The sequence below is a fragment of the Ambystoma mexicanum genome, chromosome 13, assembly GCF_040938575.1.
Source record: "Ambystoma mexicanum isolate Mex_15411 chromosome 13, UKY_AmexF1_1, whole genome shotgun sequence".
In the NCBI taxonomy this organism is placed as follows: Eukaryota; Metazoa; Chordata; class Amphibia; order Caudata; family Ambystomatidae; genus Ambystoma; species Ambystoma mexicanum.
Window position 1 is genome coordinate 769,625,074 of NC_090938.1, and position 25,175 is coordinate 769,650,248.

The window sequence follows — 25,175 nt, forward strand, 5'->3', positions numbered from 1 at the left end:
ATACATCCTGCCTCTAGCACTGCTGCCTGGGTCGCAACTGCATGGAAATACATCCTGCCTCTAGCATTGCTGCCCGGGTCGCAGCTGCATGGAAATACATCCCGCCTCTAGCATTGTTGCCCGGGTTGCAGCTGCAGGGAAATACATCCCGCCTCTAGCATTGCTGCCTGGTTCCCAGCTGCATGGAAATACATCCCGCCTCTAGCATTGCTGCATGCGTCGCAGCTGCATGGGAATACATCCCGCCTCTAGCATTGCTGCCTGGGTCACAGCTGCATGGAAATACATCCCACCTCTGGCATTGTTGCCTGGGTCGCAGCTGCATCAGAATACATCCTGCCTCTAGCATTGCTGCCCAGGAATACCTCTTGCCCCTGGCATTGCTGCCTGCATCGCAGCTGCATGGGAATACATCCCGCCTCTAGCATTGCTGCCTGACTCGCAGCTGCATGGGAATACATTCCGCCTCTAGCATTGCTGACTGGGTCGCAGCTGCATGGAAATGCATCCTGCTTCTAGCATCGCTGCCTGGGTTGCAGCTGCAGGGGAATACATCCTGCCTCCAGCATTGCTGCTTGGGTCGCAGCTGCATGGAAATGCATCCTGCCTCTAGCATTGCTGCCCAGGTCGTAGCTGCATGGGAATATATCCCACCTCTAGCATCGCTGCCTGGGTTGCAGCTGCAAGGAAATACATCTTACCTCTAGCATCACTGCCCGGGTCGCATCTGCATGGGAATACACCCTGCGTCTAGCATTTCTGCCCGGGTCGCAGCTGCATGGGAATACATCCTGCCTCTAGCACTGCTGCCTGGGTCCCAGCTGCATGAAAATACATCCTGCCTCTAGCATTGTTGCCTGGGTCGCAGCTGCATGGGAATACATCCTACCTCTAGCATTGTTGCCTGGATCACAGCTGCATGGAAATACATCCCGCCTCTAGCATTGCTGCCTGGGTCGCAGCTGCATGGAAATACATCACGCCTCTAGCATTGCTGCCTCGGTCGCAGCTGCATGGGAATACATTCCGCCTCTAGCATTGCTGACTGGGTCGCAGCTGCATGGAAATGCATCCTGCTTCTAGCATCGCTGCCTGGGTTGCAGCTGCAGGGGAATACATCCTGCCTCTAGCATTGCTGCTTGGGTCGCAGCTGCATGGAAATGCATCCTGCCTCTAGCATTGCTGCCCAGGTCGCAGCTGCATGGGAATATATCCCACCTCTAGCATCGCTGCCTGGGTTGCAGCTGCAAGGAAATACATCTTACCTCTAGCATCACTGCCCGGGTCGCATCTGCATGGGAATACACCCTGCGTCTAGCATTTCTGCCCGGGTCGCAGCTGCATGGGAATGCATCCTGCCTCTAGCACTGCTGCCTGGGTCCCAGCTGCATGAAAATACATCCTGCCTCTAGCATTGTTGCCTGGGTCGCAGCTGCATGGGAATACATCCTACCTCTAGCATTGTTGCCTGGATCACAGCTGCATGGAAATACATCCCGCCTCTAGCATTGCTGCCTGGGTCGCAGCTGCATGAAAATACATCACGCCTCTAGCATTGCTGCCTCGGTCGCAGCTGCATGGGAATACAAACCGCCTCCAGCATTGCTGCCTGGGTCGCAGCTGCATGGAAATAAATCCTGCCTCCAGCATCGCTGCCTGGGTCGCAGCTGCATGGGAATACATCCTGCCTCTAGCATTTCTGCCTGGGTCGCAGCTGCATGGGAATACACCCTGCCTCTAGCATTGCTGCACGGGTGTCATGCCCCCCGGATTCCTACGGCATTCTTATGCCCATGGGAGAAGCCCGTGGCGCCTGTCCTGGCGATTACATCAACGCCGGCATCATCGCTGGTAAATACTACATCTCCCAATAGGTCTTGCGCTTGGTAGGAATCCTTGGAACGCTTTTGCCTTTGCATGCGTTCCACGCCTCTTTTTCTTTACTTCCTATATCTAGCCACGCCCCCAGAAAGCCGGTGCTCCTAAACCGTTGTGTTATGCGAGCAGCGCTTCTTGGAAGACGTTTTTTCCTACTTGTTGTACGCCTAGTTACTGACTTCTGTTTACCCTTTTTGACTTCGCTACCTGGTTTCTGATTCTGTTTTGGCGCCCGTCTGATCTGTCCTCCCCTGCTCGACCACGGAACTCGTACCGGACTGTCTTGGGATTCCGCTCCTCATGTCTGGCTCCCGGCTCCTTTTCTGATCCCTAACTCTGTATCCCTTACCCGCTCCTGGTTACCCGCTCTTCGAACGAACAAGAAAATACCCTGCATTCCGGTGTTTGAGAAAGGAAACACCACGTCTTTTTCTTCCTGAATCTGCACTGGGAAGAACAGTGCGGACCGCTTACACCTGGTGACATTCTAGCTTGGTTTTGTTTTTGGATTTTTGGGACGCTCTGCTGTTTGCATCACTTTCCTTTGGATTTTTGGGACGCTCTGCTGTTTGCATCACTTTCCTTTGGATTTTGGGACGCTCTGCGGTTTGCATCACTTTCCTCTGGATTTTTGGGACGCTCTGCTGTTTGCATCACTTTCCTTTGGATTTTGGGACGCTCTGCTGTTTGCATCACTTTCTTTTGGACTTTGGGACACCAGCGACACTAACCTTGGCACTCTCTGTAAGTCGCCGTCTGACCCTCGCCCACATCTGGTCTTGGTTCTGGTGTAGGTATTCCGCAGGAAAAAAGGAATACACAGGTAAGCTTGTGGGTCTCGGAGGGTGTAGAGGGGTTGGTTTTTGCATTCAACGAACGGTATGTAATATTTACCTTGTTTGTTTCTTCCCTCTAGCTCCGCTGTGCGTTCCGCCTTTTTGCCTGAGCCCTTGGCCTGACAGGTTTTATTACCCTGCAAGCTGTGCTCTCAGGAAGGAAGTCTGAATTACTTCACTGGCATCTGGTCCAAGTGGTCTTCCAGACTTACGGTGGAACATACGGAGTACGACAACGGGTCGCAGCTGCAATGGAATACACCCTCTAGCATTGCTGCCCGGGTCACAGATGCATGGGAATACACCCCACCTCTAGCATTGATGCCCGGGCCGCAGCTGCATGGAATTAAATCCTGCCTCTCGCATTGCTGCCTGGGCCGCAGCTGCATGGGAATACACCCTGCCTCTAGCATTGCTGCCTGGGTCGCAGTTGCATGGGAATACATCCTGCCTCTAGTATTGCTGCCTGGGTCGCAGCTGCATGGAAATACATCCCGCCTCTAGCATCGCTGCCTGGGTCGCAGCTGCATGGGAATACATCCCGCCTCTAGTATTGCCGCCTGGGTCGCAGCTGCATGGGAATCCATCCTGCCTCTAGCATTGCTGCCCGGGTCGCAGCTGCACGGGAATACATCCTGCCTCTAGCAATGCTGCCCGGGTCGCAGCTGCATGGGAATACATCTTGCCCTAGCATTGCTGCCTGGGTTGCAGCTGCATGGGAATACATCCTACCTCTGGCATTGCTGCCTGGGTCACAGCTGCATGGCAAAGCATCTTGCCTCTAGAATTGCTGCCTGGGTCGCAGCTGCATGGGAATACATCCTGCCTCTAGCATCGCTGCCTGGGTCGAAGCTGCATGGGAATACATCCTGCCTCTGGCATTGTTGCTTGGGTCACAGCTGCATGGGAAGGCATCCTGCCTCTAGCATTGCTGCCTGGGTCGCAGCTGCATGGGAATACATCATGCCTCTAGCATCGCTGCCTGGGTCGAAGCTGCATGGGAATACATCCTGCCTCTGGCATTGTTGCTTGGGTCACAGCTGCATGGGAAGGCATCCTGCCTCTAGCATTGCTGCCTGGGTCGCAGCTGCATGGAAATACATCCTGCCTCTAGCATTGCTGCCTGGGTCGCTTATTGGATTACCTCGGAAGTGGTATCAGGAAAAACTGTGCAGCAATTTGTGACAATACAACATTTGCACAATAAAGGGGCACAAGATAATGAAGCTAAACATGAGGCAAATGCGTTTCAAGGTGCTATGCAATGTTAAATGCATAACTCTGGACAGTGCTCCGAAGCAGCTCTACAACTCATGGCGCTTGAAAACACACGACAAAAGAAGACATTATAGCAAAATCCTGATATGGAAAAATGTGCTTGAAAATAATTGTTTGAAACTGCATTTTAAAAGCTTTCTGCAGGGGGAATCCCTCGAAATCCTCCCCCTTCCAGGGATTGCTCTTGCCTACTCGCGGTAATGGGGTTGGGGGGAGGGGCTCTTCTAAAGTATTTTCCAAGGTCTCTTTTTGTTCCAAGGCCACACCAGTGCCTGCTCTACTGAGGACACGCCCATTTAGCTTGATAGGCAGGTCCCACAGCCAGTAAATACCTCGCGCTCCTCCAGGGTGTATAAGGAAGGAGAAGGACTGACACGCCCCCTTCAGGGGCTCTGATGAGAAAGGAAACCGAAAGTAAAACATTTTTTTACAGCTGAGCAGGAACATGGCCGCAGCCGCCCCGTTCCAGAGCCTGAAGGAGGAGGCCACCTGCTCCATATGCCTGGAATACTTCACAGAGCCGGTGTCTGTGGAGTGCGGACATGCCTTCTGCCTGTCCTGCATCACTCAGTGCTGGGAGGGACTGGAGGCAAACTTCCCCTGCCCTCAGTGCAGGGAAACCTCACAGAACAAAACCCTCCGACCCAACAGGCAGCTGGGGAACATGGTGGAAACGTTAAAACTATTTCACCTTCCCAATGCGACCCCCCAGGAGGAAAATCTGTGCAGAGAACACGAAGAGAAACTGAAACTCTTCTGCGAGGATGACCAGAGACCCATCTGTGTGGTGTGCAGCATGTCACGTGATCACAAGTCTCACACAGTGCTCCCCATTTCCGAGGCTACACAGGAGTACAAGGTGTGTGTGCTGTAGGTCTGGGACATGGGGGGGTTCTCACAGACTCTTCATTTCTGAGGCTGTCCAGGAGTACAAGGTATGTGTACTGTAGGTCTGGGACATGGGGGGGTTCTCACAGACTCTTCATTTCTGAGGCTGTCCAGGAGTACAAGGTATGTGTACTGTAGGGACATGGAGGGGGATGGGTTCTTACTCAGTCCTCCCCATTTCAGTGGCTGCCCAGGAGTACATGGTATGTGTGCTATAGGGACATGGGGGTGGGGTGGGGGTTACACAGTCCTCTCCATGCCAGCAGCTGCCCAGGAGTACAAGGTGTGTGTGCTGTAGGTCTGGGACATGGGGGGGTTCTCACAGACTCTTCATTTCTGAGGCTGTCCAGGAGTACAAGGTATGTGTACTGTAGGGACATGGAGGGGGATGGGTTCTTACTCAGTCCTCCCCATTTCAGTGGCTGCCCAGGAGTACATGGTATGTGTGTTGTAGGTCTGGGACATGGGTGGGTTCTCACACACTGCTCTTCATTTCTGAGGCTGTGCAGGAATGCATAGTTTGCACTATAGCTCTTTTGCACTATGGCTCTGGGTAGAAAGGAGGCAGTGCATAATGCTTCCCATTCCAGACACTAGTGTCCAGGATTACACAGTATGTGTGCTGTATGTAGGTCAAGGAGACTCGTGGGGGGCAGTCTCCCGGGGAAGATGGGTAACATCATTATAGCCACAGTGTACCCCTAAAGGTGGAGGTCCAGCACGTGCAGCTGCACAGTGAAGAGAACCACACACCTGAGTGTGTGGCAGGTATCTCTGCAGCATAGAGCTCACACAGTGTGTCCTATAAAGAAGGGCCCAAGAGCACACTGTGTGTGACTTGACTGGTGGCAAAAGGCACCCTCAGAAGGGTGCCCAGGAGCACAAGTAGAGTATGTTAAAGAGCAGGAATCAAAGAGTCTGTCCAAAGTACCACAGTGTGCATTAGACAGGTCTGGGACCTTAGGGTGCACGCCGTATAGGAGGCTGACTAAGGGCACACAATGCATATTATGTGAAGGGTCTGAGCTCACAAAGGTCATAGTGTGGTCTATAGTAAGATACTCAAGAGCACACGATGTTCATATGGCAAGCTGGGGACCAAAGGGTTGCCACAGAATAAGGCTGACCAAATGTACAAGATGCATATGTGACCAGACAGGAACCACATATCCCACGATGCCCTCGCCCCCAGAGAGCACACATGCCATGGATAGAACCTATGTACATGATATGCGTTGGTTTCAGAATCAGGTGCTGGGTGGAGACTGCCCAAGAGTACATGTGATGAATGTTGCATGTCTTGGGATCCTAAACTCATGGTGAGTGGGGGCTGCCCAAGAGTACATGGGGTGTAAGTGGCAAGTCTTGGGCGCACATATCTCATTTAGTATTTAGTATTTATTTTATTTATATAGCGCACCAGGCCCCAGGGCATCCGGGCGCGTCACTTAGTTACAAGCCTAAAAACTGAACAGTGAAGTATGTACAGTCATTGCTTTAGGAGAAAATATACGAAATATACAAATTATATAGGAGAAATACAATATATAGGCATTGCATCAGGAGAGAAGATACACATTATAGAAAGATATACAAGTTATAAAAGAAATGCAGTATATGTACAGATTACAGTAAAGGATATAACAGAGGGCTGATAACAGTAAAGTTGTAGCTCATGGGCGCACGGTCAAGGCAAGTCTTGGGCAGACAGCCAGGTTTTTGACTTTGCGCTTGAAGGCCGGGAAGGTAGGTTCAGCTCTGAGAGGATTAGGTAGTGAGTTCCATAGTTTTGAGGCTAGGACCGGAATGAGTAAAGGCTGCCACAGAGTACAGAGGGTGTACGTGGCATGTCTTGGGCACCTACATCTCCTACTGAGTTCCAGGATGCCCAACAGTACAATGGTGTGTCTGGCATGTTTGGGACCTTGCATCTCATACTGTGTGGAGGCTGCCACAGAGGACAGGGTGTGTGTGTGGCATGTCTTGGTAGTAATGCACTGCACAGCAGCTGCTATGCCCCATTATGGAATCCCACAGGACATGCAGTAATTCTGCATGGACAGTTGCTGCAGCTTTACATGTCAATATTAACTCCATGTCAGAGCAGCAGATTGTTGGTGTGGGTCCTAAACCCATAAACTTGCAAAGCGGTGGCCTGGCTTCCAATGAGGCTCTTCCTTTAAGGAAATACATAAATGGAGGTTGTTCCCCAATGAACCCCTAAAATCTCACTTCTTTTGACTGCAGCCCCTCTTCTGACTCCAGTCCTCTTTCCCCACTGCTCAACTGCAGCCCCCCACATGGCAAGCTCTCTGCAGATGGGCAATGGTTGGACCCAGCGCTGGGGCACAGTCCCATCACACGCGAGGTTGGTGCTACTCAACTGCACCCCCACTTCACCCAATGGCGAGCTCTCTGCAGATGGGCAATGGTTGGAGCCCTGGGGCACAGCCCCATCACATGCGAGGCTGGTGCTACTCGACGCCGGGGGAAGAATAGACATGTTCGGCTCAACTCTCATAGGACGGAGGATAAGCCTTTTTTGGGCTATTGGGGGTTGACTATAAAACATATCCTCCTCAATTACAAAGCCAATGGTACTGGCTTTGCCAGTGCTTGGTTCTTTTTGTTTACATCTCACATTGACAGGCCATTTAAGTGTAAATCACTGTGAAATGTGTTCTTAGCAAGGGGGTGGTGCTGGGAGTCTACTGTACATTAGTGTCAGTACCAGATGCAACGCCCGTGGCTTCACTTCTGGCCTATAACATGGGTGTGGGCCGATAATGCATGTTAAAGCCTCCCCTCCCGCCGGGTTGCCTTTTCACAGTAAATCATAATTAATGTTAAGGTTTCTGCTTAACCTTTACTCAATGCATGTAACGTGGCATGTGACCTCACACATGACCTCGTGTGCGTGTGCCATGTGTGGATATCCCAAGCCTCCCTGTGGGTGCTCCTGCTGAGGGTGCAAGTCTCGGGACCATAAGTCTGCCACCGCAGGAGGGTCTGCTGAGGAGAAAGGATATGAGCATTGATGACCTTAGGACCTCTATGAACAGAGTGTCTTCCAAGATGGATGAGCTATGGATTGTAAACCAGTCTATGGGAGCATCTAGAAGACTGAGGGAGCATTCTCTATAAAATGTACATTAACCTATGGGAGTACCTAGGAGTCTGAGGGAGCATACACTCTAGACTGTACATTAGCCTATGGGAGCAGCTAGAAGACTGAGGGAGCATTCTCTATAGACTGTACATTAGCCTATGGGAGCAGCTAGAAGACTGAGGGAGCATTCGCTATAGAATGTACATTAGCCTATGGGAGAACCTAGGAGTCTGAGGGAGCATACACTCTAGACTGTACATTAGCCTATGGGAGCAGCTGGGAGTCTAAGGGAGTGTTCTCTATAGAATGTACATTAGCCTATGGGGGCAGCTAGAAGGCTGAGGGAGCATTCTCTATAGACTGTACATTAGCCTATGGGAGCAGCTAGAAGACTGAGGGAGCATTCTCTATAGACTGTACATTATCCTATGGGAGCAGCTAGAAGACTGAGGGAGCATTCTCTATAGACTGTACATTATCCTATGGGAGCAGCTGGGAGTCTAAGGGAGCATTCTCTATAGACTGTACATTAGCCTATGGGAGCAGCTGGGAGTCTGAGGGAGCATTCGCTATAGACTGTACATTAGCCCATGGGGGAGCAGCTAGAAGACTGGGGGAGTATTCTCTATAGACTGTACATTAGCCTATGGGAGTACCTATGAGTCTGAGGGAGCATTCTCTATAGACGGTACATTAGCCTATGGGAGCAGCTGGGAGTCTGAGGGAGCATTTGCTATAGACTGTACATTAGCCCATGGGGGAGCAGCTAGAAGACTGGGGGAGTATTCTCTATAGACGGTACATTAGCCTATGGGAGCAGCTGGGAGTTTGAGGGAGCATTCTCTATAGACTGTACATTAGCCTATGGAAGCAGCTAGGAGTCTGAGGGAGCATTCTTTATAGACTGTCCATTAGCCTATGGCAGCAGGTCGGAGTCTGAGGGAGCATTCTTTATAGACTGTTTATTAGCCTATGGCAGCAGTTGGGAGCCTGAGGGAGGTGTACATTAGCCTATGGGAGAAGCTAGAAGACTGGGGGAGTATTCTCTATAGACTGTACATTAGCCTATGGGAGTACCTAGGAGTCTGAGGGAGCATTCTCTATAGACGGTACATTAGCCTATGGGAGCAGCTAGGAGTCTGAGGGAGCATTCTTTATAGACTGTCCATTAGCCTATGGCAGCAGGTCGGAGTCTGAGGGAGCATTCTTTATAGACTGTCCATTATCCTATGGGATCAGGTCGGAGTCTGAGGGAGCATTCTTTATAGACTGTCCATTATCCTATGGGAGCAGTTGGGAGCCTGAGGGAGGTGTACATTAGCCTATGGGAGAAGTTAGGAGTCTGAGGGAGCATTCTTTATAGTCTGTACATTAGCCTATGGGAGCAGCTGGGAGTCTGAGGGAGCATTCTTTATAGACTGTACATAGGCCTATAGGAGCAGCTAGGAGTCTGAGGGAGCATTCTTTATAGATTGTCCATTAGCCTATGGCAGCAGGTCGGAGTCTGAGGGAGCATTCTTTATAGACTGTCCATTATCCTATGGGAGCAGCAACAATTCTGAGGGAGCATTCTTTATAGACTGTCCCTTAGCCTATAGGAGCACCTAGGAGTCTGAAGGAGCATACACTCTAGACTGTCTGCTAGCCTGTGGAAGCACCTAGGAGTCTGAAGGAGCATTCTTTATAGACTGTCCATTAGCCTATGGGAGCACCTAGGAGTCTGAGGGAGCATACACTCTAGACTGTCTGATAGCCTATGGGAGCAGCTGGGAGTCTGAGGGAGCATTCTTTATAGATTGTCCATTAGCCTATGGCAGCAGGTCGGAGTCTGAGGGAGCATTCTTTATAGACTGTCCATTATCCTATGGGAGCAGCAACAATTCTGAGGGAGCATTCTTTATAGACTGTCCCTTAGCCTATAGGAGCACCTAGGAGTCTGAAGGAGCATACACTCTAGACTGTCTGCTAGCCTGTGGAAGCACCTAGGAGTCTGAAGGAGCATTCTTTATAGACTGTTCATTAGCCTATGGGAGCACCTAGGAGTCTGAGGGAGCATACACTCTAGACTGTCTGATAGACTATGGGAGTACCTGGGAGTCTGAGGGAACATAGACTGTCCATTAGCCTATGGGAGCAGCTGGGAGTCTGAGGGAGCATATATTGTAGACTGTAAGTGATCTTAAGAACATATTCTTTATGGACTATATACAAGCATAGGTGACCAGCGAGGCTGTCCTGGGATCCTTCTGCCTTGTTCTGTGTAGATTATGTATTTGCATGATATCTTTTGACTAACACACTGGTTTTATTCTTTTAGGATAAACTTTACAGCCAGATGGAACATCTGAAAAAAGAGCTGAAGGAGATGCAGGAGTGGGGAGAGGAAGAAAGCAGGAAAGCATCCGAGCTTGAGGTGAGAGTAATGCCTTCATATATGTGTAGAGAGGCTCAGGGCAGAGAGGCACGAGGGTGTCTTTCGAGAGTCCATGGAACAGTGCTGGATGGCTGAGATGTGAGACATCCCCCGAGAGTATTGTATTGAATTGATTGTTTATATAGCGCTTATACACAATGTGTTTCAAAGTGCTTCAAGGCAGGGAGGCAACAAGGGAGAATACAGCGACATTCTTATAAGTCCTTGATACATTAAGAATGTGAAATTAACTATCATACTCGGCCTGGCGACATTTCAGATAGTGCAAGAGATGTTGCCAGTGATAAGGAGGGGGGGATGGGAAGGAGAATGAGACAGACAAGCGGCTACCTTACTAGGCCTGATGACAATTTTGGTAGTGCCGGAATTTAACAAGAGTTGGGGCGGAGGGGGATCAGGGAGAAGGAGAACAAAACGAGCAACTATCCCAGTAGGCCTTAAACAGGGTTGTTTTCACACAAGCATGTGTTTGATCTCATAGTTCAAACTAAAAATGTTTTCCTATAGAGCAGAACTGAGATGGTTGATAACTTTTCCCCTTGAAGAGAGAATTATGAAAGTGAAATTACCTAAGCAAAAATGTAGGAATTGGAGGCGAGGCTCTAGGAGCATTTTAGCCCAAAGAGATGCTGAGCACATGTTTGGAGCTATTTCCAGCAAAAACAGTGCAGAGATTTGGTTTCTGTTAAACTTTACGAATAAAACACAACATGTGGCTTTACAAGTCAACCCCATAGCCGAGGAAACCTGGGTAACCCATGTTACTGCACTATTCGCCCTTGATTTTGGTAACGACAATGTTCAAGGAAAGGGTGACAAACCATGAGTGGATACTTTCCTTTGACTTGGATGATATCTTGGAGATTATAGCTAAAGCTACTAACTTGTGAGCAACGGTTTCAGATGGACTATCCAACGCAATGTTTAAGGCTTATCCACAAGAATGGGCCCATATCCTGGAAACTTTGCTTCTTAGAATCCTCAACAGTTCACGACTCATTGTTGCAGAACATTCATCGGGAGCATATATCATTTCCAACGCTATGTAAACACACAAATGATTCAACAGAGCATTCTAAGGGATAGGCTGATTTTTCTTTTTACAATTTTAACATTTCTGCATCTTCTATCCTCACATTCTGGGTTCACAAATACACCCTTTTTGTAGAAATCTGCAGATAACAAAAGTATTTTTAAAATACTAATTCTTCACTGAAACTGCACCTGGGCCACTCTCACCGACCTCGGTCCTTGGCCCAGCCACTCTCCACTTGCACTGCCTCCCTGGCAACCCCAGCACTGCGGGACTGTCTCTGCATCCCTTACAGCCCCCCCCCTTCCAGCACTTGTCTGCACTTACCTTGCACTTGCCACCAGCTGGCCCTATTTATTATTTATTTTTTATTCTACTTACCCTGTTCAGCACTTCCCCCTCTCCCCTTCCCCTTGCACTTTTCCCTTCCCCCTACCCCTGCACTTGCGCGATCTGAATGACACCTGGCCTAGTAGGATCGTTGTCTGTCTTCCCCCTTGTTCCCCCCTCCCTGCCTCGTCGCGCCTTGAAACACTTGTGTATAGGCGCGTTACAAATGCCATATCATATCATATTATATCATTATCTCAAATTACTGTTATTTACTTTCAATGTGGTATGCATCTCTGAGGAGATTATAATTACCTTTCCTGGTGAGATTACTACCTTAGTATCCTCTTCATCATTGTCCCATAATGGTAAATCCCCTGTGTGCAAATGACAGGGCGTACCATTAATTTTGTAACATATAATTAATATATGAAGAATATATCATACGGTCGAATGATGCTGATAACTCAAGAAAGGCGCTTCTTATCTTAAAGTTAAAAATGTGAAAATACCTTAGTGTCACGTCTGTATCTTGACTTTCATCGTTGCACAAAGATCTGAAGCATTAGAAATGCATTAGTTCTTCAATCTGAACAACATTCAACATATTTTTTATATCAAACATTTTGTAAAAAGAACTATTCTTTTTCTTGTTGGATTTAATTTAGAAAGAGAGCATGTCTAGAATTCCCAGCACTAGGGTAAGTAATTCAGTGTTAGAGGACCATCAAACCTTCTGTGTTATAGAAATTCAGTTTGAACCTCACTTCATGCCTGTTGATAAAGGTATTCCTGTTACTACCCCTATTGTTGATCTAATTTACTTAAAATTGACACGTATTGCCAAGAAACCCACAATACTGAACTAGTTACTAACTTACCATAATCACAGCACAGTCAGTCATGAATTCTCCAGTATTTCCACCTCCCAAGAGTTTTCTCGTTTGAATAAACCCGGTATTTTATGTCCCTATAGAACCAATTGTCGTCAAGGATGAATTCCCACTGCTAGACCAGCAATCTCTTTCGGCTGCTGGACCAACCAATCAGCTGTCTCTGAGGGAGATCACATACTATCGAGCATGGCGAAACTGGATGCGTGCAAATGAAAAAAGCTGTAGGGGTACACATATTGGTAATAACAATGTTCTAAACCAGACAGAGAGAGGTTCTGGTATTTGTGCCCCTCTAACACCCATTCTGATCCATAAATCCATAATAGTGGAATGACTAGACCGGTACTCTCAACCAGTCCTTGCATGAACTTGACGGCCATTTCTAGAGGAACAATCTATGAACTAGAACGTTGCTGTCAGTCTGCTGACCATTAGCTTATAAATCATTGCCCATCGGGGGGCGGGGAGGTAGTGGAGTAGCAGCAAAGAAGTGCTGCCCGCCCTGTGATTGAGGGCCCGAAAGGTATTTGCACCAAAAACGGCAGTGCTAAACCTCGGAACAAAATCGATGAGGAGGTGAATCCTTGTGGTACACATGGGTGAAGTCTGGAGGTCAGGGAGGACCTGTGGAGGAGGGAACGGAGTGAGCTCCGGAATGGCTGGGAGGAGGAGCTCAGGATGAAAGTAATGGACCGGTAGGTTGGGATGCAGAGAGAGGGGCACAGGGGCCTGGAACCGGGGCTGGAGCTGGAATTATCACCACAGTCCTCTGTGTGGAGGTGGGAGATAGAGTCCCCCCACCCCCGGCTACCCCTCCTGGAATCACAGAGTCCTGAATCCTGAAGCTTAGTTCCATTCACAGTGCTTTGAGGGTGTGAGACTCGGTGACAACAGAAATTTTACCTGCAGAAGCAAACCGGAGCGCGCCCTCCCAGAGTCCGACTCCTGTCGGTGTTTGTGACTTCCTAACACATCTATCCCAGCCTGGCAGTGGAACTATAGAACCAGAGACTGCAGTATCTCTGGAACACATCGACAACCACAGCCAGCTATGTATTCCCACCTACCGCTAGCTGACACACTACACTAGCAGCCAGACACTAGCACCAACGAGGGGTCGGGTCTACTAATAACAACCACCCATTGGGCTTGGGTACTGTAAGGAAGGCATGATCTCACACAGCGAAGACAGACACAAGTGATCACAGTTCAAGGGTGTTTATTGAACTTCAATGGGTTGGATGAACGCCTATCTAACCCTATATTTAAGGATGTGACCAGGCTACAACCATCAAAGTAAAAATAACACAGTCCTAGTGGAGTCTTTTCAAAATAAAAAGGGCCTATGCTAATAAACCTATTGCCAATCCCTTCTTCTAAATACAAATGGTGTGGGAAAATGATTAATGCAAAAGAAAGAGTGTTCGATAAAAAATATGTCAGGACAGCCGGTCAATTAGCTTCCCTTCCCCACGTTTTCAGCACGGGGCAAGGTGGCACACTCGAGTTTAGCAAAGATTCTGGCTTCTCCAGCACTAGGATGCAGTTCAGGATATAAACCAGGGCCAAAGTTACTTTCTCTTCAGGAGTCTCACGCTTACAAAGGGCCTCATTACACGGTAGGCGGTAACCATGGCGCTACTAGCGCCATGGTTGCCGCCGGTATTTTACCGTGTACGCCTTGGTGGATGGCAGAATTACCGCCCTACTCCAAGGTGAGCGGGGGCGGTAATTCCCCATTCACCAAGGCACTTCCCCATTCCCATTTTTGCCCCCACAGGGCTCAATGGCAATGGGGAAGGTGCTAATTACGGTACCGCAAATTGCGGTACCGTAATTAGCACCAAGGTCCCTTTGCGGCACCCTACGTTAACGGCTGGTAAAACCAGCCGTTAAGGTCGGGTCCCGCAAAGGGAACTCGTAGTAAGGCGGTAAGGGTTTACCGGTACCGGTGCCCTTACCGGTACCGGTAAACCCTTACCGCCTACCGTCTAATGAGGCCAAAAGTCTCGGGTGCATTGTTTACCCTGGGTCTCTCTCAGCCGGGCTCCGACCCCTTTGTTACACCAATTCACAATAGGTCTCTCTCGATCGGGCTCAGACCTTGCACTCTCGCTTTCCCCTTTTTCACAGTTCGATAAATTCACAATAGGTCTCACTCAGCCGGGCTCAGACCTTGATGCATTTATTCCTAATCGAAGACTTTCCACTGTGCAATGGATTTTACTTATATCCTTGCAGGACCACTTTGATTCATTCTTATTCAATTTCTATTCTTTGTTTTCATATTATGATATGATATGATAGGTTATTTATAACGCGCTTTATACCCAGAGGTTTCTAAGCGCGGACCCGGGGATCGAACCTGTGGTGCTCCGCGTCGTCTTGCTTCCAAGGCGAGCACGCTGACCCCTGAGCTATCCTCCGATTGACATATTACACTTCCTTTTGACACTTTTTGTGGGATACATCAGTCAGAGACCTTCAATTGGGCACACACGCAGTGCCAAACCACTCTGCTATTTTTATCTTCGTTCATGTTAAATTTTCAAACAATTCATCAGCCGTCTGGCCTTTACCTGCGTCTTTCATCAAACGCTTCAACGTTCGCTTTTTCATGTAACAATGTTACTGCTTGCAACCTTCGTTTCAACACAGACCGGTCTCGTGCAGTTTTCTTCAACTCACCGGCTGTGTTGATTTCTCTGTATGCGGCTTTGTTCTCAGAGCCAAAGACGATACCACAGTGGCTGCTGCTCCTCCCAGACTCGGTCATTCATGCAGGAGGGCCTCGGAAATCTCAGGCACACAATGCAGGATTCTTCGGTTTCCCTTGTTGGCCTTACACGTGCTGCTTTCAAGTTCCTACGAGTATAACGATCACTCGTCGAAAAGGTCAAGGGTATCTCCTTCCTTGTTCTCCTTTCTCGGTCTGCTGTCTCTCTCCATTGGCTCACCTGCTACCTGGGAAGAACCACGCCTTCGTGTGCTTTGCCTCACTCAAATTGTGCTCTCGTACTCTGCCTTTTATCTGTGTGGGGAAGTTCAATTGAAGTCAGGTGTGTATTGTCAAAGGTAATTGCCTGACTCTGCCTGACCATGGTAGTCAGACAGGTCAGGTACATTGCTCAGTTATTAGTCTGTTTTTTCCCAGAGTGGGCGGTCGGTGTAGCAGTGTTCGTGTAGGGAAGGGGAGGGAGTTAAAGTTCCCCGTTATCCTACCTGGTAGGAGGGGTTAAAGGTGTTAGAGGGAAAGGGATACTGCATCTCGCCATCAGGTGTCCCACTCCCACTCCCCAAGTACCCCTGACCCAGATGATCCTCCCGCACTGGCTCACCCCCAGGGTCTGGATCCAAAGGGGATGGCCGTGCCCTGGCCACCTGAGAGAGAGATCCGTGGGGACTAGCGGGTGAGACACCCTCTGGTTTCTCACAGTACCCAGCGCCAACCAGCAAGGAACACAAATAGCTACTACAACCCATCGTTAGGCGCTGGGAGTCGCCTCCAGACAATCGGCTAACCAGAGCCCTATGGCCGAACGGAATTGGGGCAAGGGACACATCAGGATTTTAAAAAAGCCCCCTCCCCAGGTCAACAGTGAAACGGTGCATGGGAAGCCCTGCAGAAGAGGGGCTGGTAAAAGGAGCTATTACAAGGAGGCACGGCAACAAAGGAGATAGAGGGAGCGGGGCAGGACAGAGTGCAGAGGGAATTGTCTGGAAGACTATACAGAGGGCAAAAGTGAGATACCCACGCTACACCCAATTATGAAAATGGATAAGTATAAGGGCAAGAAACCAAACCATCAGTTTAAGATTGATGCATATAGGACAGGAGGGCCCAAAACACAACAAGCACCGGAGACAAGACCATAGTCGACAATGGAGGACACGGGAAACACAGAATCTCAGGCTACCCAGGAAATCTTGAGAGCCGTACACGAGGCAAAGACAAAGCTGGAGCAAAGGATAGATGCAGTAGGTCTGGATGTCAGTCTCCGGAGATAGTACCTGCATAAGTGTCAGCGCGAGTAGGAGAAGCGGAAGAGAGTATATCGTCTGTCGAAGATGTAATAACCCCCTTGAGACATGATAAAAATGTAGAAAAGGACGCAGCAGATGGAAGAAAGATGGGCCCACGTGTGCTGTCTAAATGTTTCTCAATTGAGAGGGCACGTAGTACGAAGTAAGGAGCCACTGTGAGGTGTCCCACCAAGACAAATCATTGCCAAACTGTTAAATTACCGCGATCGAGATGTAATCTTACAAGCAGCAAGAAAGAAGGGAACTCTAGAGTATAATGGGGCAAGGATTGCAATAAACCCGACTTCACCAAAGCGGTACAAAATGCGCAGCAATCCTTTGACGCGGTGCACAGGAAGCTAGGGGAAAAAGAAATGAAGTATGCCACAATTTATCCAGCAACACTAAAAGTCTGCAGACCTCAGGGAGTTAGGTTCGTCACGCGCCCTACTGATGCATGGGACTGGACAGAAACAATCGGCCCACTGCAATGCATAAAGCAGAAGGGGCAAAACAAAAATGCAGGAACAGAAATGGCCCCCACGGTGAGAAGGGAAAAGCAGTTGGAAGTCAGTTAACAGCAGATATGCAAGATAGACTGCAAATAATTGACATTGATGTGGGCCCAGGAGGTGGGTGGAGTGGGGAGGGGGAGAATGAGAGCAACAACAGTGAATAAGCAACAGACTCAAGTGGGTAAAAATCAAGATTTCGGGTAGAGCGGCCAGCAGGCATAGCCCCCCTTGCAAATCCCGAGACCCCTATCAAGGGTTCGGACGAGCAATAGTTGTTTTGGGGTCAACAGATAAGTTGGGGGGAAATATAGGGTGGGGGAGGGTGGTGTTGTTGGGTTTGTTCGAGAGGTCAAGGGGCAGGGAGCGAGAGAATATGGGTAGTTAGACATGCACAAATGCAGTTCGGTATACATCTTGACTTAACAACAAGGCAAGGGATCTCGCACCTGGGAAAGGACAACGCAGAGGCAAATGACACTACACGGAACGATGCAAGGAGAATGTAGGGTTGTGAAATGCCGAAATTATGAGATGTAGAGAGGGGCTGGTGACAATGTATTTGATGAGGCAGAAAGCCTGCATAGTACTATTGCAGGAAACGCACTTGATGGCTCAGAGTGTAGGTTTCTGGGCAGGGGTCAATACACGTTGGTGGAACATGCGGGATACTACAGAAGCTCCAGCGGGGTGGCAGTCCACATCAGTCGTATGCTACTCACTGCACCTATACTGCTAGGGGCGATGTCGTCTCGGAGGTAGACAAAGCCACAAGGCCGGGATCGAAAACGAGCTTGATTGGAAAACGACCTCCCAGAATACAAGCCTCCTCAACTTGAGGGAAACTCTTTTTTACGACACACCCCTCTGCTGTATTAAAAGACAGACAGAGGAGTTGATCTCACAAAAGAGCGGGGAACACACGCACCGCTTACACCAATGCTGAAAAAGAAATAACAAGCGTTAATGGCCCGAACACCAATAAACACATGCAATCTCACTAGAGAGCGGAACAAGTACCTTGTTATTGTCTTGCTAAGGACAGGATTCCCAAACCAAAAGAAACCATGGGTAATGAGTACTGGATACACAAAAGAACCCCTAATACCACCCCACTCCCAGTCAGGGTTCAATTCTTACCACCAAAATGTAGGTCAAAGCCGAACCAAAAGGTAACAACGATGGGAGAAAATAACAAACGGGAAGGTTAGTGTAGGATACTACCCCGGGTGGCACGAGGGACGCACTGGCGACGGGATGGTGCACTGATCAGCAGAGCGTTCAATGTGCACTAGAATTTCCAAGGGTTGAGCGGTTCGTTACTGGAGAAAGTTCACTATACGGATGTTAAACAATAGCATGAAGAAAGGTAATCCAAAGTTGCTGGTAGTTGCAAGGCGTTATGGTACAGGTAGTTCGGGAGCACTGCTATGAGGGAGCTGGGTGATAGAGAGCAGAAATACAATTTGTTCCCAGAAATAACTCAGATAGCTTACCGCAGCATGAAGAATTAAAGTTGCATAAGGACAGTGAAGCGCTGAAGGTGTCAAAAGGCGATGCTGCCCTACTGCAGTATGCCGCAAGGTACGGGAAGCAGAGTTTGGAGGGAAGCGGGCTGGAGTAGGAGAGGAGTCCCACACCGGTAAGCATCGTGATGGAATCGGAGAGAGATAGCAGGTCAAGGCAGTCCGAGGTCATATAGCAGAAAGGCAAAACTTTAGCAGAATCGAGAGGCAAGGTCAGGTCCAAAAACGAAGCAGGAGTCAAAAGCCGGATATCCACAAGTAAGTCTCGAGCAAGGACGAAAAGTAGTTTGTCGGAGGAACGGAATGGCACAACTTCAATTAGAAGCACTGGAGCACAGGAAGGGACGACTATTTAACTTCCTGGGAGGGCGGAGACAGAACGTGGACAGGCCGTCGTAGCGTACGCTGGTTCCTCACGTGACTCGGGAGGAATGTCTTTGTTGTCAATCTCCATGGCAACCTCCATTTACTCCACATGAAAGGGCTGCCAGACCGAATCTTGCCGCAGGATTGTTGTCCGTTCTTGGGTGATTTGCGAGGTCGCTACGTGGCCACAGACCTGCGCGTGACATCATAGCATTCCATTCCAGTTGGGTCAAGTGGAGAGAGAAGGGGAGGACGATATCTTGTAGTGACCGGGGGAATTATGGGGGGAAGCAATTACCATACTGAATGTGTACGCACCTCCACCATTACAACCGGACTTACTTAACAAGATACAGGCGATATTGGCAACACATGGTGCAAATGTAACCATAGAGAGAGGTGACTTTACTGACGTCCTTCACGGACGAATAGATGTCCTCAGATGGGGGAACTCCCGGGCGGGAGACGCGCACCAAACTGGCGACCTTTTTGGAGGCAACAGGATTAGGGGATGTCTGGAGAGGGTTACACTCTGGTAAAAGACAGTTCTCGTACTATTGCTGAGCACACGACTCAATGTCTCGCTTAGACTACTTTTTGGTACAATGTACCATCACCGGAAGGGTATTGGAAGCGGAATATCTGACAAGAGGGATATCGGATTATGCCCCGCTGTATATTACGATAAGAGGGGAGGGACTGCAGGGGAAAGGGGAGTAGGGACTAAACACATACCACCTAGGGATTGAGACAATACGGGAGGAGATGAAAGACTGTACAGGGAAATACTTTGAATTGAATGAGGGCACAGTGAAGAGTGGCTGCACAGTTTGGGAAGTATAACACAGTAGTTAGGGGAAGGGCAGAGGCAGCAATAAGGCGATATTGGAGAGAGAAAGGAAAAGCTGGAGACACTAGAAGAAGAGGTGGCTAGGACAGAAAAGAGGCACGTAGACGAACAAGCAATAGAATCTAAAATAGAGATGCTAAAAGTTGCTGGGCAATACAAAGAAGTGGTGACAGATGAGGCAAAAAAGGCATGCTGGGCCATGAAAGCCAGAATGTATGAACTCGGGTCCAAAGGTGAAAGGATGCTTGCATGGTTGGAGAAACGGGAGGAGGAGTCCAGATGGGTTAAGGGCATCGGTAATGAGGAGGGAACAATCTACACGGAAGGGGAAAAAATAGTAGACAACTTCGCACATTTTTACCGGGGGCTATACAGTGCGGTCCCAGGGCCTACAGAGATCCTACAGACATTGAAATTGGGAGATACTTAGATGGGGTAAACCTGCCACAGGTAGCTGAACAAACGCGACCAATAATGGATATTGATATAACGATGGAGGAAGTACAAGAGGTAATTAAGAGCTTAAATTCGGGGAAACCCCAGGACCAAATGGAATCCCGAATGAATTTTGGAAATAAATCAGAGACAATGTGGTCAAGCCAATGTGGGACATGTTCATGGAAAGCTGTGCACAAGGCACACTCTGACGTGAGAACGGCTACAATAGTGATAATACACAAAAAAGGTTAACCCACCGATAAATGTGCCTCGTACCGTCCCATATCTTTGCTGAATGGAGAGGCAAAGGTCCTAGCCAAGATACTAGCAACTTGGCTAGTAGGGGTAATAAGCAAGCTAATGAACTCGGGTCAATGTGGTTTTGTTCCAGGAAGAGCAAAAGGATGAACCAGAGAAGGGCACATTACACTTTAGTATTATCTGACTCATTGGAGGGTCCCCAGGCAATAATGGCACTAGAGAAGGCCTTTGCTTTGGTGCAATAGGCCTGGGCCCCAACTTCATAAGATAGAAGAAACTACTAAATGCACAACCACTCGCGAAAGTTAGAGTGAATGGGCACATATCCCGTATCTTCCCGCTCCAGAGGGGCATGAGACAAGGATGTCCACTGTCGCTGCTGCTATCCTTCATAGCGATCGAACCACTAGCTGAGTGCATTAGAGCGGATCCTACAATTCAAGGGTTCTGATGGCCCAGGAACTGGGAAGATAAAATCTCTCTATATGCAGACGATCTTCTGATATATCTGAGGGATCCCAGAAGAACGGGCCCAAGGGTAATGGATACCACACGGGAGTTCGGAATTTACTCCAGTCTGGAGAGTTAACTGGGAGAAATCAGTCATAATACCAGTAGAGCAGGGAAAAGATGCAGTCCCTGAGAAATGACCCCTCGGGGTGGAGCAAGGGGGATTTAAGTATCTGGGTATAACCGTGCAAAAAGGAAGAACATGTGTTTCTTAAAAATAATCTAGAACCAATAAATCGCAGACTACAAGAAGACGCTGAACATTGGTCTAACCTACCTATAACACTGCTCGGAAGGGTCAATTTATTAAAAATGATGGCACTGCCCAGACTGCTATATGTCTTGCAGAACACTTCGGTGAAAACAACCAAGATACAGTTCACAAGCATCGAAGCTATAAAGAGGACTATTATGGGGTGACAAGAATCCATGCATAGCCCTGCGGATGCTCTCAAAAGCGGTATATGAAGGAGGGGTAGGACTGCCGGATATATGGAAATACTACTGGGCGGCCCATCTGCTGGTAGCAAAGGAGTGGGTATTTGTTGGGGAAATCTAGCTCACGCAAGACTGAAACTGTCGCGAATGGAAGGCTTAATCACCTTACAGATACTGTACGGAAGCCAGGGCGAAGGGTACTCTCGAGATTGGTGCAGATCAGGAAGGAAGTCACACACGCAATGGGATGGAAGGGGAAAGCTACCAGACAGTCCCCACTGTGGGAAAATCCCAATATTAGATATAAAAGCTAGGGAGGCAGCCACATTCGGTGGAAAAGGAAATCTGCAGACTGGGAGATATAGTGGATAATAGAGATTAACCCATTCCAACAATGCAGGAAAAATATGGACTGGGCCCGGAAGAATTCTTCAAATACATGAGACTAAAACACGCTGTAGAAGCTCAATTTGGAGGGGAATTGGACTTCCCCAAACTCCCCCTCCTCGCCCAGAGATTAATCTATTCACAGAGAAAATAGAGGGGAAAGGGATAACAACACTATATCAAGTCATAAATAACCCGTCCCCCATGTCACACCTGAAAGGGAGATGGGAAAGAGACCCAGGAACCCAGGAGGAGGAAAAATGGATAGAAGCGCGAGTGGCTTCAAGAGAGGTTAATGTATCATCCAGGATGAGGCTCATACAATACAACATTCTGCACAGAGTATACCATTCCAGAGATAGACTGCATAACAGGGGTAGAGTAACGCATGGCCGGTGTCTCACATGTGGAAGGGAAGTGGGAACATTCCTAAGATGATGTTACTGCATATAAGAGGGGAGTGTGAAGGAAGTAGAGGGGAAGAGACACTGATACACATACCATCGATGGTGGTAAAAAGGGACCTAGTGGCAAAATGGAAGACCTAGGAAATGCCCACTATGGGAACCTGAGAGATTGGAATGGACCATTTCAGTAGAATGGAGCAGATCATGTACATGAATAGGGCGGTGGGTCCATGAGGAAGTGTCAGAAGATATGGGGGAAATGGGACATGGATGCCTGAGAGAAGGGGCACATCGGTACGGGATACTACAGGAGGGGGAGGTAGGGGATAGAGGGCAAGGGAAGGAAGGGGGTAAAATGAGGGAGAGTAAGGAGGAATGGGATAGGACGAATGGTCAACACTAATAAAAATGTGTATTTGAACACGGATATGATGAATAATATTGGAATATGGAGAACACTTAATAAAAACTGGTTTATAAACAATAATCATTGCCAATCGGTAATTCACGTGTGTTAGGTTTATAATTTTAAGAGTTATTGAGAGGGAACCACTACAGGTGTTATATGTAAGATATTGTATGATAGTTAATATAATAATCAGAAATATAATGCGTCTATTGTTTGTTTAAATCTATTTTTAAGGGAAACATTATGAAGCAGAGAGAGAACATCCTTAGTACATTTGAGCACCTGAAGCAGTTCCTGGAGAAGGAGAAACAGCAGCTGCTCAGCAGACTGGAGAAGGAGCAAGAGGAGAAGATGAAGAAGATTCAGGAGAAACTGACCCGACTGGAGAAGCAGCAAAGCACCCACAGGAGCCTGATCACAGAGCTGGAGAGGAAGTGCCAGCAGCAGGACGTGGATCTACTGAAGGTGAGAGGGGATCAGAAACCTATAGAACTAGCGGAGCAATCCACCCAGAGGGGCCTGATCCCAGAGATGGAACAGAGGTATCAGCAGCAGGACAGGGAGCTACTGAAGGTGAGACAGGAATCTATAGACCTGTACAAGCAACGATCCACTGCCAGGGACCTGACCCCTGAGCTGGCGAGGAAGTGTTAGCAACAGGACGTGGATCTACTGAAGGTGAGAGGGGATCAGAAACCTATAGAACTAGAGCAGCAATCCACCCACAGGGGCCTGATCCCAGAGATAGAACGGGTTCAGCAGGACAGGGAGTTACTAAAAATCCCCGCTTGCTCCCAAAGGTACAGAGAAAGGAAACCTATAAATGGTGGCCTACATGAACTGCCTTTCCCTTCTGTGAAGAAACAGGATGAAGCATTTGTAAACATGTATAAGCAAAATAGTTCTAAAGTCAAAAATAGTAAATTACCATTTAGAACTAACTTTGCTGTTTGGGACTCCAAGTCCCATAATCCCAAGAGTACTGGGATGAAGAAGATGGCTGAAGACCAATGCAGACCTGAAGGTCAGGCAATTAGGCTTAACAGCACACCCGAGGGAGGCTGAGAGGCTTAAAAAGCTTCTTCTTGTGTAGGCCATTAGTTGTGGTTGTGGTTGTGGCTGGAGGGGCAGTAGCAGTTGTAGCAGCAGCAGAAGCAGCTGGGGCAGGAGAAAGTGGCAGAGGAAAGCATGTTGCTGGCAGAATCCACAGAGGTGGGAGGAAAGAAAGGACACAAGGATTATTCCAGTTACTAGTCCTGAGTTGGTCCTTTTCCCCCAAAGCCTGGATTGCAGAGGTTGCGCAGCGGGAAGCTTAAGATTTGAAAGCTTTACCCCATGTGAACCTTATTTTAGAGATTTCACAGCAAGAAGCATCCAGCACACCATGCCTGGAGGCTGGCATGCTCCAGGGGGTCATGGTGAGCTGAACTCCATGCCTCTGGGGTGGGACCGAAGGCAGCTTGCTGAGGGAAGTATGCCGAGCCGAGAACACCACTGTAGTAGAAGTCCAGCAGCCTGTGTCAGTGGCCCAAGAGGCCGGTGAGTGTTTCTGCACATTCTCAAGCCTTCAGGCATTGTCAGGCAGGCAATTGTAACCAGTTGCTTTCACTCGCGAGGGAGTGAAATTGACTGAAGCTGATGGGAGCGTGTCAGACAGTGGAGTGCAACAATTGTAGCACTCGCGTATAGACGAATACGCTGTGGAAGGAGGTTTTGAACATTATAAATGATTAAAAAACAGCTTTAACAAAATTAATAAGGGTTGCGTGTGCCTAAAAGTTATTTTAACACGAAGACCAAGCCTGAGTAAAGTCACAATAACAGTGTATCCTGTGAAACCGGGTATTAAACCTCAATATTGTGACCCAAAGAAAACAAGCATTACAATAAGCCAAGAGTTGGACAAGCATTGCCCTCGCCAAATGAAGCTAAAGTAAAGGTTTCTTTGAGAATAACTGTTGTTAGCAGAGGAAAAGAGGCTAATATAACATCTTTAAAGGTAGAGCTTGTAAATGAATGACTATGGTGTGAAAGGAACAGCAACTAGTCATGAATTAACATTGCCAAAGCCAATAGAGGTTGAATTGAAAGTACTTGGTTTGTGGCTTAACAAAAAGACAAGAGTGGTTGAAAAGTGGCCCTATAAGAAAGTTGATGTTCAGGAGATAAAGAGACATTGCTTGCGGTAGGGGAGGCATGGTATCACAAGTATGACACTGACACAATCGGTACAATTTGTAAAACCTTTATTGAAATGTTTACTGTTGGAGAAACTCCAATTCTGCCCTATAACCAAGATGGGAGTAGTCTCGACCATCAAATAATTAATACCGTAGTCCTAGTGGAGTCTGTCAAATCAAAATGAC

The 25,175-nt window shown here is 48.4% G+C and overlaps 2 protein-coding genes across 2 annotated transcripts in view; both read left to right on the forward strand.

Moving 5' to 3' along the window:
• Positions 1–25,175, forward strand: part of LOC138520550 (E3 ubiquitin-protein ligase TRIM39-like) — a 936,034-nt gene that overhangs the window by 393,845 nt on the left and 517,014 nt on the right. The window lies entirely within an intron of this gene.
• Positions 4,402–23,463, forward strand: LOC138520551 (E3 ubiquitin-protein ligase TRIM39-like). Its single transcript, XM_069632893.1, has 3 exons — positions 4,402–4,851; positions 10,307–10,402; positions 23,044–23,463. Exons 1-3 carry the CDS (start codon positions 4,438–4,440, stop codon positions 23,461–23,463), a joined length of 930 nt encoding a protein of 309 aa, XP_069488994.1. The 5' UTR covers positions 4,402–4,437.